This window comes from Neovison vison, chromosome 12 (assembly GCF_020171115.1).
Source record: "Neovison vison isolate M4711 chromosome 12, ASM_NN_V1, whole genome shotgun sequence".
In the NCBI taxonomy this organism is placed as follows: Eukaryota; Metazoa; Chordata; class Mammalia; order Carnivora; family Mustelidae; genus Neogale; species Neogale vison.
In genome coordinates this window covers 103,600,268-103,619,775 of record NC_058102.1, presented here as the reverse complement: position 1 = coordinate 103,619,775, position 19,508 = coordinate 103,600,268, and the positions used below count along the sequence as shown (strand labels likewise).

Below are 19,508 nucleotides of genomic sequence, written 5' to 3'. Positions count from 1 at the left end.
GGAGAGAGAAGAGGAAGTGGGGAGGGAGGAGAGAGTAGAAGAGAAGGTGCTAAGAAGCTGACAGACAGTAGACAGAGGGACCAAGATTACCATTAGGCTGATTAAGGATCAGGGTTATAACCAGGAAGAACCAAATCCAGGTACAAGAGTAAAGGTAGGACTTCTGTGAAAGACTGTTTTGTATTAGGAATTGAGGTACATGGGGTACCTCATGAGGTACATGAAAGCCATAGGGGTTGAAAGTATAAAATAAAGATAATAAATTACATTATTGAGTTACCTGTTATTTATTTGGCAAACCTTGAGTACCTGCTATGTGCCAGGCAAGGTTTTAGATGCTGGGGATACAGACATCAGTGAACAAAACAGATGAAAATCCCTGTCTTCATGGAACTGATGACCTAAGCAGGAAAATAGATACATTTTTAAAAAGAAATATATTACCTGGGACAAGTGGATGTCCACAGTTAGACCCTAACCTCACATCATATGCAAGCGTTAGTCAAAATGGATTAAGAACCAAAGTGCGAGAGCCAAAACTATAAACCCTTAGAAGAAAACATAGACATAATGTTTGGGATCTTGGAAGTGGCATGGAGTCTTAGGTATAACACCAAAAACTGAAGCAACAACAAGATAGATTAATTTGAATTATCAAATTAAAAACTTTTGCTTCAAATTATACCATCAAGAAAGTGAAAAGAAAACTCATATATTTTTTGTAAGCCTGCTCTGAAAAAATAAAATCTATTCAATAATAGAAAAACTCAGAAGAAGGGAGAAAATACTGCAAACCATATATCTGATTAGAGACTTGTATCTGGAATATATAAAGAATTCTTTAAAAGTGGACAAAGGATCTGAATAGACCTTTCTCCAAAGATGCTACGCAAATGGCCAATATGCACATGAAAAGAGGCTCAACAGGAGGGAAATGCAAATCAAAACCGCAGTGAGATACCACTTCACACTTACTTGGATGGCTACAGTTAAAAAACAAACAAGAGCACTGGGTGTGGTACAAAAAACAATGAATACTATTATGCTGAAAATAAATTAAAAAAAATAAATAAATAAAAACAAGAAAACCAACCAAACAAAAACCTTAGAGAGGATATAGGGAAATTTGAATACTCACTTCCTGCTGGTGCTGGTGGGGAATATAAAGTGGGGCAGCCATTTTGGAAAATAGTTGGGGGATTCCTCACGAAGTTAAATACCGAGTTACCATGTGACCCAATGATTCCACTGCTAGGTTTATACCCTAAGGAAATGTTCACAGGGTATAAATGTTTATACCCTAAGAACATGTTCACACACACAAAAAATTGAGTATGAATGTTAGTAGCATTATTCATAATAGCCAAAAGGTAGAAACAACCCAATTTTCCATCAGCTGGTGAATGGAGAAACAGACTGTGATATATCCTTGTGATGGTATCTGATTTGGCCACTAAAAGGACTGGAGTCCTAACACAGTCTGTGACATAGATGAACCTTGAATGCATTATGCTAAGGGAAAGAAACCAGTCATTAAAGGCTGTGTATAATACGATTTCATTTATGGGAAATGTTTAGAACAAGCAAATATAAAGAAAGAAGGTGGGTTAGTGTTTGCTGTGAGCTGGCGGGAAATGAAGGGGGACTTTGGGGAGGGCTTTGGAGGTGATAACTAAAGGGGTTTCTTAAACGAAAAATAGATTGTGGTGATGGTTTGCACAACTCTGCACAGACCATAACCCAATGAATTGTACATTCTAAATGGGTGAATTGTATGGCATGTGAACTATATCTCAATACAGCTGTTACAAAGAAACAGATGTATGTTGTGCCAGATGGTGATAAGCTCTCTGAAGAATACATGGGATGTGGTCAGGAAAGGTCTTGTCCCAGAGAAAAATGAGGAAGGAGGAAGGAGGCTCTGCAAATATATCAGGGGAAGAATGTTCCAAGCTGAAGGAACAAATGCAAGACAGGAAGACACAGAGCTTGCCATGTCCCAAAACGGTGAAGAGCCCGTGTGGCTGAGGTTGAGTGAGGGAGAGGAGCTAAAGTCTCAGAGGTAGGCACTAGCACCTTCCAGATGACATAGATCCTACACCCTGAGGCTGGGAGTTCAGATTTTATGCTTGGTGTGAATGAGAACCTATTGGAGTCTTTTATGCAAGCAAAAGACACCCATGGATTTACATTTTTAAATTACTCTGGCTGGGGGTAGAGAACAGTCCGCAGGCTGGTTGGGGGTGAGTAGAACACCAGCTCTCTAGGGGGATGAAAGGCCCTGGTTTGTTAATAATGTTTGCTAATTTCTCTGGTGTAAACGTTCCCACGGTGTCCCATTTTAAACTAGCACCAGTTTGACAAAAGGCCGGAAAAATTCCTGAAAATACGGTAGTCAGCTCTGATGAGGCAGTTTGAGCTCCAGCACACCCCTGGCAGGAGGAGACCAATGGAGAGACTTCTAGAGCTGTAAAGTGGTGAGAAAAAGTAATTAGATTTGGAGCACATTTTTAAAGCTTCCTCCTATTATGAACAAGGGTAAGTGGCATTCTTGTTAGGTCTCCTTTGATTCTGATAGAAGCTCAGGGCCACCTTTAGCCCATAGAGGACATTTGTGCAGATTAGAAAAAGACACCCCTTCCTCTGTTCTTGGCAGCCACAGCAGGGTATGTGGTGTAGTGTGTAGAAGGGAGGTTTGGCCTCAGCCGCTCGCATACCAGCTGCCCTGTGCAGGGCACAACCTTACAATTTATAACACAGCATCCCTTTGACAGTGTTGACAAAGATGTTGTTACATGACTACCCCCCCTTTCAAAGACTCTATTTATTTTGAGAGAGGGAGAGAGAGAGAGAGAGAGCGAGCACAAGCAGATGGAGAGGCGGGGGGAGAGGGAGAAGCAGGCTCCCTACTGAGCAGGGAGCCTGACACCACTGGGCTTGGGGCTCAATCCCAGGACTCAGGGATCATGATCTGAGCCAAAGGCAGATGCTTACCTGACTGAGCAGTTAGACAGACACCCCATGACTCCCTTTTTATAGATGAGAAATTGGTAGTTCAAGTTAGTTAAGTAACTTCCTTAAAAGTGGAAGAGATGGGATTTGCACCTAGGGTCTTAAAGTCTGACATTCCAAAGTGAATCAGTACACCGGGGCTGTCATGTAGCCAGATTACAAGGGCAAGGAGGTGAAAGGGAGAGAAAGAATTCTATTCTTTTTCTATTCTCTATTCTATTCTATTCTTTATACAACCCAAGGTTGTAGATTTCTGTGGCAAAATTTTATCCCTGGAGTTATAGCAACCCAAGGTAAAGAGAAAGGAATCACAGTTACTAAATTTCAACTTTATGTATAAAGTACTCAAGATATCTTAACATTAATTTGGAAAGAGGCGAGATTTGGGCTTCATTTTAAAAAGGAGAACGGAAAACACTGAGGCTCCGAGAGGTTAAGAAATATGCTTCGGATAACACAGTTGGTGAATGGCATCGGGGGCAATGGCTTGTGCTCTTTCCATATCCTCTTTCAGGAGCTTGAGCTCTACCCGCAAGCAAAGGAGCCCTATGCTTTCAGTGCATCCACCCTTCCTCTGAGGATAATGGGCACATCTCTGGATAGGGAGCAAGTTGGTCACTTTCTAAAATATTTTAGGAACCCCGTATCAAGCCAGTATGGAGATCAGATTTCCATTCATTCAGTACATGGTGAATGTCTGTTATTTACTAGCCATTGCAGTTGGGTACTGGGACTGCAGTGATGAATAAACATTGTCTCTGACCTTGTGCATTCTTCTGCCCTCCTCTCTATGTTCTCATTTACAATTTGAGGCACCAGTGCCCTTTGTGTACTCCCATTCTACCCATGACTGGAAGGGAAACCAGGATGCTCACATGGTTTGACATTTCTCTGAGCAGCTGTGGAAAATGGAGTTTGGACACATGGAAGCTGTCAAAAATGGAAACTCTCTTTCCTTTGCCTAAAATGTCACTCTGCCCCTTCCTCTGCCAATTCCCGAGCTGACAAAATTGGGAAAGCCAACTGCAGAATTTCTAGACAGCATTGGGCCAGCCCTCCATTTGCACCCACTTATCCACTCTCCATCTCCCTATGCTTGACAAGAGAACAAGGACCTGTTTTGTCAGGACACAGGCACTTCCCTAGAGCAGGGCCCCTTCCTGGCTTTGGAAGGACCAGAGGATTAGGCTGGAAGGTTTTTCCATGGAGATGGAATTCAAATTGGAACCTTATGTCTAGTTTCTCCACGCTGTAGAGAACATGGCTAAAGCATGGCCCGCATCAGCCTGATACGGCATTCTGTATGCGGACTCTGATGAACTAAGCTTCTGCTTGCTCTCTAAATGAAAGGCTGCGTGCATATCCTTTTCATGAAAGAACTCACTTCTGGGGATAAGACCATGAAACACAATGCCCAGGTTTGTGTGTGCGTCCACGCACGCGAGCGTGTGTGTATGTGTGTAAAAGGGAAGCCACAGAGGGTTACTTCTGCATTCAGGAAAGCAGATGATGAGGTTGAGCCCTGGGCCCCCCGGAGCTCCAACATCTGACTTCCCAGGACAGAATCCACCCTAGCAGTTCAGCTGAATGACTTTCTACAGGTTCCTTGACTTACAGTTAGCTATTTCTGCATAACTAAGTACCCAGCTCCTAGTGACTTAAAAACAAGGACGTCATTATTATATGTCACAGTTTTCTGACTTGGGAATTCAGACGAGTCAAAGTCATACCTGCTCTGTGGTGTTTGGGGTCTCAGCTGGAATGATTTGAATGACTGAGTGCTGAAACAGCTAGGGGCTGGTTGGAGAAAGAGAGAGAGAGAGTGTGTGTGTGTGTGTGTGTGTGTGTAGACATGTGTGTGTGTATGTATATGCTTTGCTCTCTATTAGATAGACTGTCCTTGGGGCCAGGATTCATGATTATTTTATTCAACATTGTATATCCAGAGCCTAATGTAGTACCTGGTACACAGAAGATGTCTGATAATTACTCGTGGAATAAATGCACAAATACCTCTGAAGTCTCCAGCATGCTTGGCAAAAGACAGCAGGCAATGAAAAGAAAGAATCAACAAAGAGTCTTCTTTTTGTTCTCTCGCCATATAGAAATACTGTCCAATTCACATTAAAATAAGTGGAGAATTATATTTATTTTGTGGTTAATACAGCTTGGGGAGTTCAGGAATCCCAGATTCTCACCTACACTATTGCCTGGGATAATAGAAAATGCCTGCATTAATTAATTTGGGTTTTTCGGATTAAAAGGTTCTGGAACTAGATGGGAGACATGGAGTACTTTGAGATTTTTAGATGACAAATCTGTTGGAAATGTCCTTTACTGTAATTTTCACCTCTCTGTATTTTGGCTGTTAGTATAATATCCTTCAGCTTCTGCCATTCATCTTTCCCTTAGATGAACACTTCCCAATATAGAATGGTACAGGATTACTTGTGAATCTGAGGGGAAAATGGTACCTGGAGGGGTGAGTGTCTGCATCCTATCCCTCCCTCCTTCTCTCCCTCTCTCTCTGAGTCTGTGGCTGTAGATGCTGCAGCCAGTAACACATGTCCTGATCTGTATCGCCTCCAAAAATCAGATCCTGGGCCTGCTGAGAGGGGTGCATAAAGCCCCCTGCTCCCCCAGTGAGAAGGGCCTGGTTGGTGATGTCTGGGGTCCCAGTGGAAGACCAGAACTGGGAGAGCACACGTCAAGGTGTTGTTGCTATTTGTTGTTCTTGAGGAGAATGTCGTTCTTTCCACCAGTCAGTGGGCAGAGACCCTCTGAAACAGTATAGACCTAGAATTGGGAGCACATTTCCAGAATCTGAGAGTTACAGAATTAAGATTATAATTTACCTTAGAATCCAGTCTTCTTGTGCAAGAGGGGAAACTGAGGCCCAGGAAAGTGTTAGGACATAGCCTGAATGGTGAGCGTGTGGACCCAGAAGTCAGAAGTCAGACTCTCTGACTTCAGCCTTAGGGTTCGAGGGTGTAGATGTGACTGTCCTTGGAAGAGGGTGAATCGCCATAAAAAAGTAAGGTCATTGTTAATGTTATGGTTACATGTCCTGTGGTTATTTGAAGGGAAGCGTGAATGGAGTGGAGACAGAGTTCTCTCCAGAACAGTGATCACTTCCCCCATCTCTCTCTTGTACCCCTTCCCACTCCATCCTCCACATGGTGGTCTTCCCGTTCTCTAGTCTCTGGTCCCCTGCTGTTGTCCTGGCCCCAGGCCTGGGTGGAAACAAGACAAATTTCAGGAAAAAAGGTGCAGAGGAAGAAAGGTGTGGGGGGCTGTGGTTGGAGGTGGGAGAGGCTTCGACCTGCTCAGGAGGCACGGATGGGGTGTGAGGGTTTCCCTGCCCTCCCCTCCCCTTATATCCTCTCTGGTCCCTCATTCCGGGGGTCCTGACAGTCCAGATCTCTGGGAAAAAAATGCCGGAATCCTCTCTTTCAGCCCCACCAGGCACCTTCATACGCTGTGCTCGGAGCCTGGCTGGCCTCTGTAACTTGCGTCTGGGAGGAAATGAGGTCCTCCTTATACTGGGCCATTTCCAGGCTTCTTGAACCACCAAGCACTGTGAGGGAGAATGAATATTTTATAAAAGGCCATAAAACATAATCTGTTACTTTGAGTGAATTAGAGTCTGTAGTTAAAAAAAGAGAGAAGTTGCCATCAGTGGACCAGGAGCTCTGCATTATTTAGCCCCCGCTATTCCATCACAGCAGCAAAGAAGGAGAACCAGAACATTAAAATCACACCCTTTGCTCCCGAGGAAGGGAAGCAGCATCCTGAAGCCCCACTCCCTACATCTTAGACTTACTTGGTAGGGGACAGTGTCTCTATGCCTGGAGTGTGCTCGGGAGGAGGGGGCATAAATACCCCTCCCCATACGGTATCTTGCAGAGAACATTTCTAAGATCGTGGTTTCCCACCTATTTTGGGGACCTGTCTTACTCAACAGACAGCCTTCTCTAATTTCTTCTCTTACAGCAGTGGGCTTTTCCAAATTCCTGATCCTAGGGGAAATCCAAAAGTCATTTTGCTTTTGTTTGGATGCACAATGACTTAACACCCTTTGCCTTAAGTACTCCATCACAAACTACAGCCTGGCTTCACCGTTCCTAACCATAACATCCTCTAACCTGTTTTTAGGACTAATGGAATGAACGTGCTACTCCCATGGACTCCACAGTCAGCAAAGTAAACCATAAACATACCCTTTGGAACTACAATTTCTTTAACTGCGCCAAAGATTCCAGATCAGCCTCTTCATGATCACCTTCAAAGAATTTACACTTCACTCCAGTGGCAGACGAAGCAGGAAAATATTTTCTGTATCTTTCCAGAACATACCCTGACAGTGATGGCTTTTTGTTGTTGGTGGTGGTCTTTCATTACTGGGCTGGCTTTTGGTACTCCTTTCTCTCATGCTTGTCATTTGAGGGGTCTTGGCCAGTTCACCTACCCCCTGCCATCCGACCCCTTCCCTTCCACACACACATACACACCCTCATGTTCACATATGCAGTTATACAGGATCTGTCTTCATTCCATCAGTGCCCTGAGAAGGACGGCGTTAGTGCAGATGAAGGAAGGTGCCCTGGGCCTTGTTGCATTCCTTGTATTACCTGCTTAGCAACTAACCCTCTCTGCGAAGGTTGCATGCTCGCTTCATCTCTTCTTTCTGATTTTTTTTCTCCTCCTTCTGTTCCTTATGATCGCTCATCAACTAACACGAGGATCACCTGCAACATGAAGTCTATTGTTCTAGGCCAGGGGCAAAAGATGACAGGGCTTTGTCCTTACAAGAATTGGAAACTATGAGAACATATGTACCTCTCTGATCTTCTGCTTCATCCTAGAAGAGTTGTGATGTAACCCATGGGGTAGGGAAATCCCAATGAATGGGGAATTCAGAGATCTGGATTCCAACCATGGTAGCTGTAAGACCACAGAAAAGTCATGGAGTCCTTCTAAAGTTCGATTCTGTCATTAGTAAATTAAGGCTGTTGAGTGAGGTGAGGTTCACTGTCATTTCTAAGGCTTGGTTCCTAGGACTTAATTTTCTCAAATCATGCTCTATAGTACATGAGTCTCTCAAAATGTAGGGTTTGGTAAAAAATGAGGTTCTATGGCTGAATCTATTTGAAACACACTAAATAATGTTAAGGGATGTATCAGAGGCTTCAATATTCCATGTCTATTGTGAACCTCTCTGAGATGGTTAAAGTATCAGATTCCCAAACTCATTTAACTGGGAGGTGTGAGTGTATGTAAATATCTATTAACATGATGCAAAAGTAGAATTGTACAGAACACAGATTGGGAATGAAAAGTGGGATGCCTACAATATGCGCTCTGGACCCGAGGTCGCTTACACATGCAGCCTGCTCTAGTACCCACTAGTCCTGCCACCTGGGGGATTATTTAACTTCTCCATGCTCCAGTTTTCTTGTTTGTCTAAGAAAATTAGGGAAAGCTCCTACCTCATGGCCCTTAGAAAAGTGGTTGGAAAACAGTAAGCATTCAGCAAGTGCTTATAATTAGCTGTGGCTCTCTACTGAATCTTTATTAAAAAGCTGATCAGCAACGAGTGCTTACATTTCATTGTGAAGACTGACTCAGCCACAGTCTGTGGTCCTGTTTGAGATGTTGGCTAGGATGCCAGAACTAGACAGCATGCTGGTGTCTCAGGGATGTCGAGTGGGGTCAGGAAATGGGCAAGGAAAAGCAAAAATTCAGAGGAACTCAATACAAACACTGGGGAAAATCCCTACAGAATGATATGGCAGGGGTAGAAGTAAGCAGCAATAAGAACAAAAAACGTTAGCCAGAGTGATGCTTTGGTAATGAATTTCATGATTCATGTTGGATTTTGTTTCTGTTAGCCATAGAAAAAGGAACATTGATTACCTCTGTTGTATAAGCAGGAAAGCAAGGAGGTATATAGATGAGGAGAGGTTATGCTGTGGTAACAAACATCTCGTAAGTCTCAGTGGGTTATGATAAAGGGTTACTTATTGCTCAGACTGGGATGCTTGAGCTGTGCTCTACTCCTTCTGGGTCATGAGCTTGTGGAGCAGCTGCCTTCTCGTGTGCTCTGGATCCTCATGGCGAGAAGAGCCCCTCCGGCGAGTAAGTGCTGCAGGCCAGATGGAACACATCTCCTAAGTAAGTCATCAGCTGGACCTAGGCACGCGAACCCAGAACCTCATTACATGAGCCAGGAAGGACACAATCCTACCGTGCACCCAGGAGGTGGAGAGCTGGAAATATTTGGTAAACAGTAACAATGACGCCCATCAACAGCCCTTCTGATCATGAAATGTCCGGCTACCGTAGGCCAAATGGCTTACTCATTCCCTAAGGGAGGTGACCCAAAAGTCACCCAAAAGCCTTATCTATTCCCCTCACGAACCTGCAATTCTAAGACTCTAGTGGCATGTAGTCCTCTTCATGTTAGGGAGTGATGTGTTCTGGTTTCTACATCAGTTAGCGTTGTGGCTCCTCCTAATTCAGAGACTTGGGGAACCCAAAAGACAAGTTATGTTTCCCTCTTTCACAATACAATAGACAATAGTTAATCTGAAACAGGATAACTTGAATAAATAGTCCCATTCAGAAAGGGACAGATAGAAGAAGCTGAGCTATCTCTGCTTTGTAGTGATTCTGAAACCCTGCTAAGTACAATGGGGTCCTTGTTTGGCTGCTGTTCTCTGCCTCTGAGCTGCTTCTTGGGAATGTTCCTTGTTCTCTGTTATCTTTGTTGGTCATATCTGAGATGGGCATTGTTGCTGATACTTTCCTTGGGGACTCAGTAGTTTTGTTAGCCAGCTTCTTGACCATAAAAATTTAGGGGCAAAAGGTCGTTTCAGGCCTTGAACAGTAATGAATGGTTTAGTCCTGGTCATGGTGCCTTTGAGTATGGCTATCTTAAAATTATCTTGGGTTTTTCCCTATCTGTTCCAGGCAGCTCTGTCTGTCGATAGCCAATAACCACACCCATGGTTCTTCTTCTTTTTAAAAATATTTTATTTACTTTTTAAAAAGGATTTTATTTATTTATATGATAGACAGATATCACAAGTAGGCAGAGAGGCAGGCAGAGAGAGAGAGAGGAGGAAGCAGGCTCCCTGCGGAGCAGAGAGCCCAATGCGGGGCTTGATCCCAGGACCCTGAGATCATAACCTGAGCTGAAGGCAGAGGCTTAACCTACTGAGCCACCCAGGTGCCCCACCGGTGGTTCTTCTTGAGATGAACCTAACTGGATTATTTGAGTTTATCAGTTTTCTGTGGGGAAGTTACACTTCTAGTCTCTCTCTCTATTTCTCTCTCTCTGTCTCTGTCTCTGTCTCTCCTCTGCCCTCCCGTTCTCAGCCACTTTATCCAATTAAAATGATTTTTTGTGGTGGCCGTAGGGAAGCCACAGCTATAATTAGTTTTCCTCTAAAACACCTTATTCCATTCAGAGGCGTTAACAGTGGGCATGACTGCCCTTTGCTTGATTTGTTCCATAAAGCAAACCTGAGCCCTAATGAGCCTTTTTTGCACAGAGGTCTTTCAAGTTTTGTTTACTTTCCTGGGGGAGATGAGAAGCAGTGCCCTCTGCCAGTCCTCAAAATCCCCACATTTCTGGATGGTCTCTGGTCCATTCTGCCTCTGCTTTCTAAAAGACCAATTCTTTTCTGAGCTCATCAGTACCTTGTGCTATGTTGTCGATGTAGCTTGCACTAGCCATTGTACAATATTAACAATCTGTTTTCAAATTTCCTCCCAGACAGGCAAAATTTTAGGTACTTTATCTGCCTTCCAAACTGTCGCAGGCAACAATTTTCAAATATTTTGCCATTTGTAACATGAATTGCCTGTGAAGTTTCTTTACTGCCCATCATCTGGCCCCAGTCCAATGCCACAAATTTCAGGTTTTTGGTTATAGCAACTCCTCATTTCTGGGTTGTATTATTGAACTGGTTCGGATAAACTCGATTCTACCATGGTGACAGATCAAACCCCATGTATCAGAGGATTCGAACAACAAAGGATTGTTCCTCACTCATACTACATTTCTATGGCTTTGGTGGACTCCATGTCCCCTCACTCTGGAGCCCACATCAGTCTGTCAGAACAGCCACCATCTTGAGCACTGGCTATTATGGCTGAGGTAAAGAGGGTTCTGGAGGCTTTCTTTACATTCAATGTAATGTTTTAGTCTAGAAGTGACACATATCACTTCTGTATACAAATCCTTCCTCAAAACTATTGCCTGGTCTAGCCACAAGGGAGCTGGAGATCACGACCTCCCATCCTGGAAGGTAGAGAACTGGAGACATCTGGGAAGCAGCACTGGTGATTTATCTCAGTAGTGGACTGGCACAAAGAAGCAGGCTGCAAACGTGTGATCCTAACAAGCTCTCTCGGGATCCTCCCTGAACGATAAGGAGTTCTTTATAGATTTATTTCTTGGCATGGGTAGTCATTTCCTAAGGCTGTTGATTTGCATGGCACAGATGTCTAATGCATTTCTTTTCCCATATACAGCTTCACTCAAGCAAAAGCTGTTAGATTGTCCTCTAGTGGGTTCTGGAGTGTCATCATCACCATCACCATTTTGTAGTCGATATCACTATCACCATAGTCATCATCGTCCTCAAAATTCTAAGTAGCTAAATATAAATGATGCTTGTCTGTAGAATACGTATTTGTATTTGTCCTTCCCATAGTCCTCTCTGGTCCCAGAGAAAGCCTGGGAGGTGGAAAATGGCAATGATGCTTCCAAAAACTAAATTAATAGAAGGGAACTTTAGGTCTAAGAGTTGATAAATCTGTCAAGTGTGAAAAGGGGGCACAAAACAGTTTGTAAGACTAGTGAGTGCTATTGGCAGGAAATGAAGCTTCAAATATCAAGATAGTGACTCCTTCCTTCCTTCCTTCTTCCCTCCCTCCCTCTCTTCCTCCCTCCTCTCTCTCTCTCTCTTTCTTTCTTTATCTCTCTCTTCCCTTCTTTCTTTTCTTTCTTAGATTTTATTTATTTACCTGACACACAGAGAGAGAGAGCAGGAACACAAACAAGGGGAGTGGGAGGGGGAGAAGCAGGCTTCCCACAGAGCCCAGAGCCCGATGTGGGGGTGAGGGAGATGCTTAATGACTGAGCCACCCAGGCGCCCAGTGATTTCTTTTTAAGTCTCAGATGACCAAATTTGTGTGTGCTTGTGTGTGTGTGTGTGTGTGTGTGTGTGTGTGTGTGTAGAGGGAAGGGAACAAAAGGAATGTAGCAAAGATTGTCTGCAAAGTACAGAATCATCCAATCTTCTATTATTCTCCCCATTTCCCCCCAAAGTCAAAGCTTCCTTCCTTCATCTTCCCAGCGGGAAAATTAGGGGAAGGTTAAGAGGAGTAAAAATGACCCAGGAAGGAGGCAGTGTCGTATGGGACACTGTTTTCTGGTCAGAGGCACTTCCACAATGGCCAGTTTGAGGAATGGAAGGATTGGGGCTGTGAGCCTTGTCCAGAGGTGAGAGAGTAAGATGAGAGACACCGTGTCTAATGCATCACACCCCTGCCCCCAACCGTCTCCATATGCTTTGTCTTCCACAGTAAAAATCCAAAGAAAGGCGTGATTTTTCTCAGAGAGGGTGTGTGTATACTTGTGCACTCAAGTAAGAACTGAGGGTGTTGGCCACTTACCATTCTTTCCTCCCACCGGAGCCTGTGGGTGATAAGGCAGGTAATAAGGAGATTATTCAGAGAAACAGGACCCAGTCTATGTCCCCTGTCCTTTCTCCAAAGGAACACTACCGCCGGGGTCCTGACAAGCACACACATGCATATGCATGTGCACACACACATATCCAAAGTAAAAAATGTAATAAAGGAAGCCTGGAAAATAGAAGAGAATGCTAATTTACATACCAGGGATGAGTACATTTTAACTCCAGGCAGAGATACAAATATAAATGGTTATCAAATTATGTGGCTTATTATTATGTACTCATCTTGGTTAGTACATACACCCAGTTTCAGGTGGTTCCTCCCTACTGACCCTTTTCTTCCCACTCTGTGCTTCTGATCTGCTGTAGATATTGTGCTCATTTGGAAGACAGCATGGCCCTGCGAAGGTGTGAGTCCTGAGGTCTCATTACAGTTGTTGGCTTCCGGAACAACCCTTTCTCCTGGTTCTCCTTTGACCCCACTGACTACCCTTTGGTCTTTGTGGGGTCCTCTTCCTCCTGAACTTGAACTGTGAATTGCACTGTGCAGGACTTGGTCTTGGTTAGGTTTCTCTTCATTGTCCCTATCGTATCTCTCTAGAAGATGTTAATGCTATGAGCTTACATATCTCTAAATATTTTACATTCACAAATCACTCATTTCTTTTCCATATTCCAGGCCTGAATAAATAATCACTTCCTCAATGTCTTTATTTGCATGTCTAATTTGCCTCTCCAATTTAACATTTCTAAACATGAGGTCTTGATTGATCCTAAACTGTTTATTCATTTTTTTAAAGATTTTATTTGAGAGAGAGCAAGCATGAGAAAGAGAGAGAGAGAGAAAGAGAGGGAGCACAAGTGGAGGGAGGAGCAGAGGGAGAGGGAGAGGCAGACTCCCCACTGAACAGGAAGCCCAACATGGGGCTTGATCTAGGACTCTGGGATCATGACTGAGCAGAAGGAAGATGCTCAACCAAATGAGCAACCCAGGCACCTCTGAACCTAACCTGTTTAATTCCTTATATTCCCTTTCTTAATAAATGGTACCCCCCCCCCGCCCCGTTGCTCAAATCCCAAACCTGGCATTCCTTGATTGTTTCTCATGCTCTAACCATCACCAGTTCCTGCCGATTCTATCTCCTAAATACTGCTCCCCTCGCCCCCAACCTCATCCCCACACTATCCCTACTTGCTTTACCTTTGGTCCAGTCCCAGTCACTATCAACCTTTTCTCTGACTACTGCAATTTCCTGGCCCATTTTCTTCCTGCCTCCTTGTAATACATTCTCCTCACAGCCTCTGTACAAATCCCATCTCCTGTCTGCTTGAGAAGCATCCAAATATTATGTCTTCTGGGACATCTTTCCCAGCCACCCTGTTCAAAGTTGAATCCTCGGGTCGATTTCTGACATGGCATCCCATTTATTTTCCTCAAAGCATTTACTATAATATATAAATTTCTTCTTTATTGTTTATTTTTAAAATTTCCTGTCTAGAATGTAATGTATTTACTGCATGGACATGTAAACAGATATTTTGTCTGGATCACTTCTAAACCCCTAGCACCTGCCACTATGATGGGCATCCAGCTGCTTCTCCATAAACGCTTGTTAATTACATGAATGGTCCCAACCATCATTGCAAATATCTGAATTTAGACACAGGAACAATCTGTGCTGTCATGAATTCGGTGCTCGGTGAATGCTGGGGGAAGGTTCACCTGTCACTGGAAGTGGTGTTGCAGTGTACAGATGGGTTTGTGCCTTTTGTCTTTCTTTACCTGGGAACCGGCACTTCTGAAACTGCAATTTTACTCGCTTTTCATATATACTAGGGAAGAATGATCTAAGTATACGGCTTTTCTAAAACTAAGAAATGAGTCTCTTTCACAAAAGAACTAAAAACAGAACTCTGATTCATGAATTTGCTAATGACTTTTCTCTCCGGGGGAAACTCCTCGTGCACAGTGAGACGTCTCCTGGGGCACAGCCTCATGCATGAGGTGAAGGTAACCAGGAATGTCAGCTCTGATATAGGCTGGCAGGCAGCACCAGCTAGACTTAACCCAGGGGTACTCAAATGGTAGTTCCTTTCACCATGTTAGACTGTGCACCCTTCTGGCAGAATGCAGGTTTTTTTTTTTCCCTCCTTGCTTCCTGAACATTTGTTTTCAAGAGTTACTGACCTAGTTGACAGCCTTATGAATAAAAACAGCAATGAAGAAAACAAACATGCAAATGAATAATTCATTATAAATTTTGAAAACAAGGACAAAAAGAGTCACAAGTAAATCAATTTATAATCCAGAAAATAATTGTGAAAAATAATTTCACAACAGTGAAAGACTATCTTCTATATGGTATCTGTTGTTGTTTCCCTTTCTTCTTCTTCTTCTTCTTCTTTTTTTTTTTTTTTGGAATGGAGCGACCTGTGTGAAGTCTAAATTGGCTTAATTACATGGCCTGTAAATAGGCAAACTATGGACTGGGCACTGGGTGCTCTAGCTTCCTCACTTTTCACTGAAACATGCAAGGTGAGGGAGGGAGTGGAAACCAACAGCACAGGCAAAGAGAGGAAGCAGAAGCTGTTGCCTGGTAAGACCTCTGGAGGCAACAGCCCAGACAAAGAAGATGCAGTGAGATGCTAGCCTCTTTCCCGTGCTTTCACTCCCCGACCCCTTCCCTACACGTCTAGAAGACTTCGTTTTTGCTCCCCCAGCCCCTCTGGCAGTGAATGCTGCTGTGGACCACTGTGGTTTTAAAACACCCTGTGCAATACAAAGAATTCTTGCATGTATTTTGTGGTTTGAGATTAACGTTATGTATCATTCCTGTCATTATCAGCAATGAATGTTTACCAATGAAATAAAATAAGTAAGAAGCTACACAAAACAACTTGTAGTTGACAGCCAATTAATTCTGGCCACAGACAACCAAGAAGGGAGGAACTGGGGCACAGAGAAGCAAATGTCAACTTTACCTGGAACTGGCAAGCTGAAAAGATCAGAGCCATCCTCTTCCACCGAACTCTAACCTGTTTGATCTAATAAAGAAAAACTATATGGTTTCCAGTGGAAATGGATAGAAAACCATTCTTACCACTTCCCTCCTGGAGAGTTAGGGAAAGAGTCCCTAACAACAAACTTTGGTCCCGATCCAAATGCTGCAGGTGAGTCTTCACTGTAACATTACCTAGGGGGCAGAGGCCATCTTTCTCATAGGGTTATGAGATAAACAGGGCTACGAGGGACACAACACAGGTGCAGCATCTGGAATGCGGCCAGCACATATTAGATGCTCAATAAATGCAGCCATTATTTTTTTCAACATTCTTACATACCACTTTCCACTCACCCCCTCTTCTCTTTTCTTGTCTGTGCAATAAGAAGGCATTCCTGATGAGTTCCCAGGGAGGCTGGGAGCAAAAGAACTCCAGGGTGTGCGTCCCTGCCCTATGATACCTCTGAGATACCACCATCTTCTGGTTCTTTCTTCACTGGAAGTGCTGCCTAAGTTCCCAGAACTTCCCTGGAAAACTTTTGATGAGAAAGGCAATGGGAGAGTTCCCAACCCCTTCTCTGCTATCACTTTGGGGCTCCAGGACAGTTGTAGCCTTGCTCGACCAGGTTCGGAAAGGGAGGTATGGATTATCTGGGGACTTACACTGGAATACTATCTAAATTGGAAGCTCTGAAAACTTCTACAAGTGTTTTCTGTATTTTTTTTTAAGTACATTAAGGAAGCTGGCAAATGGGTCTTCATAAACACAGTCGGACAAAATATGATTCGATATTTTCATTAGATTTCGGGATGAGTGGAGGTACAGTGCTCGGCGTTATGTGTTCCACGGTGGGGCGGGGTGTGTTTTCTCGACGGTGAAATGCCCTGCGCAGATCACCACCCGTAAGCTGAAATGAGGAAAGCTGATTGCGGAGGTGGAGGGGCTGTGGTATTAGGGTGCTGGTGCTTGTTTAGGGGGCCACGATTGTGAATGCGAGCAAGGGAGAGGCGTGCCAGGAGAGCGCGGGAAAGATTACTGGTGAGGCAAGTGTGTGTCTATTTCCACAGCGCCCTGGCTCGCGGCAGCCCCTGGCTGGGCGAGGGGTGTGATGTGAGAGTGGGGTGGGAGGGGGCAGCAGGCGGGGCCTGCCACGTCACTTGGAGAGTGAGTGTTGGGAAGGAAGGGCAGAGCGGAGAGCCGAGCGGCTGCAGCTGCAGCGGCTGCAGTGAAGGCTAGAGCGGTGGGGAGGTGGGTCCCCGCGCCCAGGCGCCGGGGCAGCCGCAGGGCCCTCTGCGAGGCCTGCGGCGCGACTCACAGGGAGGAGGTGGCGGCTGTGGCGGCGGGAACGGCGACCTTGGCCAGACGGAGCTCGCGGTGCTCGTAGGGCGGAGGCCGAGCCCCACCAGGAGTCTCTGCCGAGCCGGAGGGAGGCGCATCTGGCGCTTCGCTCCCAGCGGCAGCCGGGGGGGCTTGAGCGGCCGGAGAAACGCAGTGGGAGCTGGGAAGAGCTAGCCGGTCCGGAGGGCGGACTCCCGCGTCCTGGAGCCCAGTCTCAGACACGACAGGGGGCGAAGCCACGCGTCCTTTCGGGCAGCCCGTTTCACACGCGCCAGTTTGCGGTTCCAGGTATCCCAGTAAGCTGTGGCACCCAAGCGCGGATATCTGGAGGCGCGGAGCTAAATCCTCTGCGTCCGGGTCCCCTTCCCAGACCTAGCCTTGCAGAGGCTAGGGCTCCGGGGCTCCCAGACCCAGCGGCCAGGCCAGACCGCGAGCTCGGAGGAGCGCGAGCCCCACCCTGCACCGGGGGTGCCGCTGAGAGCCGGGAAGAGGTGCCGCGCTCCAGACAGAGGTTGTGTCGTGGGCGCCGTCCTAGTGGCAGGGAGCGCACCGCGGAGGGGACATGAGGTCGGAGAAATCCCTGACGCTGGCGGCGCCGGGGGAGGTCCGTGGGCCAGAGGGGGAGCAACAGGATGCGGGAGATTTCCCGGAGGCCGGCGGGGGCGGGGGCTGCTGTAGTAGCGAGCGCCTGGTGATCAATATCTCCGGGCTGCGCTTCGAGACGCAACTGCGCACCCTGTCGCTGTTTCCCGACACGCTGCTGGGAGACCCCGGTCGCAGAGTCCGCTTCTTCGACCCCCTGAGGAACGAGTACTTCTTCGACCGCAACCGGCCCAGCTTCGACGCCATCCTCTACTACTACCAGTCTGGGGGCCGCCTGCGGAGGCCGGTCAACGTGCCCCTGGACATCTTCCTAGAGGAGATCCGCTTCTACCAGCTGGGGGATGAGGCCCTGGCGGCCTTCCGGGAGGACGAGGGCTGCCTGCCCGAGGGTGGCGAGGACGAGAAGCCACTGCCCTCCCAGCCCTTTCAGCGCCAGGTCTGGCTTCTCTTCGAGTACCCTGAGAGCTCAGGCCCCGCCAGGGGCATCGCCATCGTCTCCGTGTTGGTCATTCTTATCTCCATCGTCATCTTTTGCTTGGAGACCTTGCCCCAGTTCCGTGCAGATGGTCGAGGTGGAAGCAATGGTGTGAGCAGAGACTCCCCAATTTCCAGGGGTAGTCAAGAGGAAGACGAGGATGAAGATGATTCCTATACCTTTCATCCTGGCATACCCCCAGGGGGCATGGTGGCAGGGGGCTCCTCCTCACTAAGTACTCTTGGGGGCTCCTTCTTTACTGACCCGTTCTTTCTGGTGGAGACCCTGTGTATAGTCTGGTTCACTTTTGAGCTCCTGGTTCGCTTTTCTGCCTGTCCCAGCAAGCCAGCCTTCTTCCGCAACATCATGAACATCATTGACTTGGTGGCCATCTTCCCCTACTTCATCACCCTGGGCACTGAGCTGGTGCAGCAGCAAGAGCAGCAGTCAGCCAGTGGAGGGGGCGGCCAGAATGGGCAGCAGGCCATGTCCCTGGCCATCCTCAGAGTGATCCGCCTGGTCCGGGTGTTCCGCATCTTCAAGCTGTCCCGCCACTCCAAGGGGCTGCAGATCCTGGGCAAGACCTTGCAGGCCTCCATGCGGGAGCTGGGGCTGCTCATCTTCTTCCTCTTCATCGGAGTCATCCTCTTCTCCAGTGCCGTCTACTTCGCAGAGGCTGATGATGATGATTCACTCTTTCCCAGCATCCCAGATGCCTTCTGGTGGGCAGTGGTTACAATGACCACGGTAGGTTATGGAGACATGTACCCCATGACGGTGGGGGGCAAGATCGTGGGCTCGCTGTGTGCCATCGCTGGGGTCCTCACCATCGCCCTGCCTGTGCCCGTCATTGTCTCCAACTTCAACTACTTCTACCACAGGGAGACAGAGCAGGAGGAGCAAGGCCAGTATACCCATGTCACTTGTGGGCAGCCTACACCAGACCTGAAGGCAGCCGACAGTGGACTTGGCAAGCCTGAATTCTCCGAGACCACTCGGGAACGGAGACCCAGTTACCTTCCCCCTCCACATCGGGCATATGCAGAGAAAAGGATGCTCACTGAGGTCTGACTGATGCAGTCAGGGTGTGAATGGAAAGGACGACACTGAGCAGTCTCAGGCGTCCTTCTCATTCTCCACCCCCTCACCTGAGCTCCAGCCGAATTCCTGACTCCCTCCCCTGCACCGGGTCCAGATACCTGGACTGTCAACCTTGTTGCTTGATCTCTACAGCATTCAAGGTTTAACCATCTAAATGTCATTCTTGAAATTCTAACGGTGCCACCCATTCATGCCCATCTTCTGTCAAGTGGATGAGATTTCCGTCTGACCTTCCCTCCTGACTCTAAACTTTCATGTCTGGGGCT

At 46.4% G+C, this 19,508-nt stretch overlaps 1 protein-coding gene across 1 annotated transcript; it reads left to right on the top strand.

Moving 5' to 3' along the window:
- The first annotated feature begins 17,625 nt into the window (after positions 1 to 17,625).
- Positions 17,626 to 19,223, top strand: KCNA6 (potassium voltage-gated channel subfamily A member 6). Its single transcript, XM_044227677.1, has one exon. The coding sequence runs from the start codon at positions 17,626 to 17,628 to the stop codon at positions 19,210 to 19,212; it is 1,587 nt and encodes a 528-aa protein (XP_044083612.1). The 3' UTR covers positions 19,213 to 19,223.
- Positions 19,224 to 19,508: the final 285 nt, after the last annotated feature.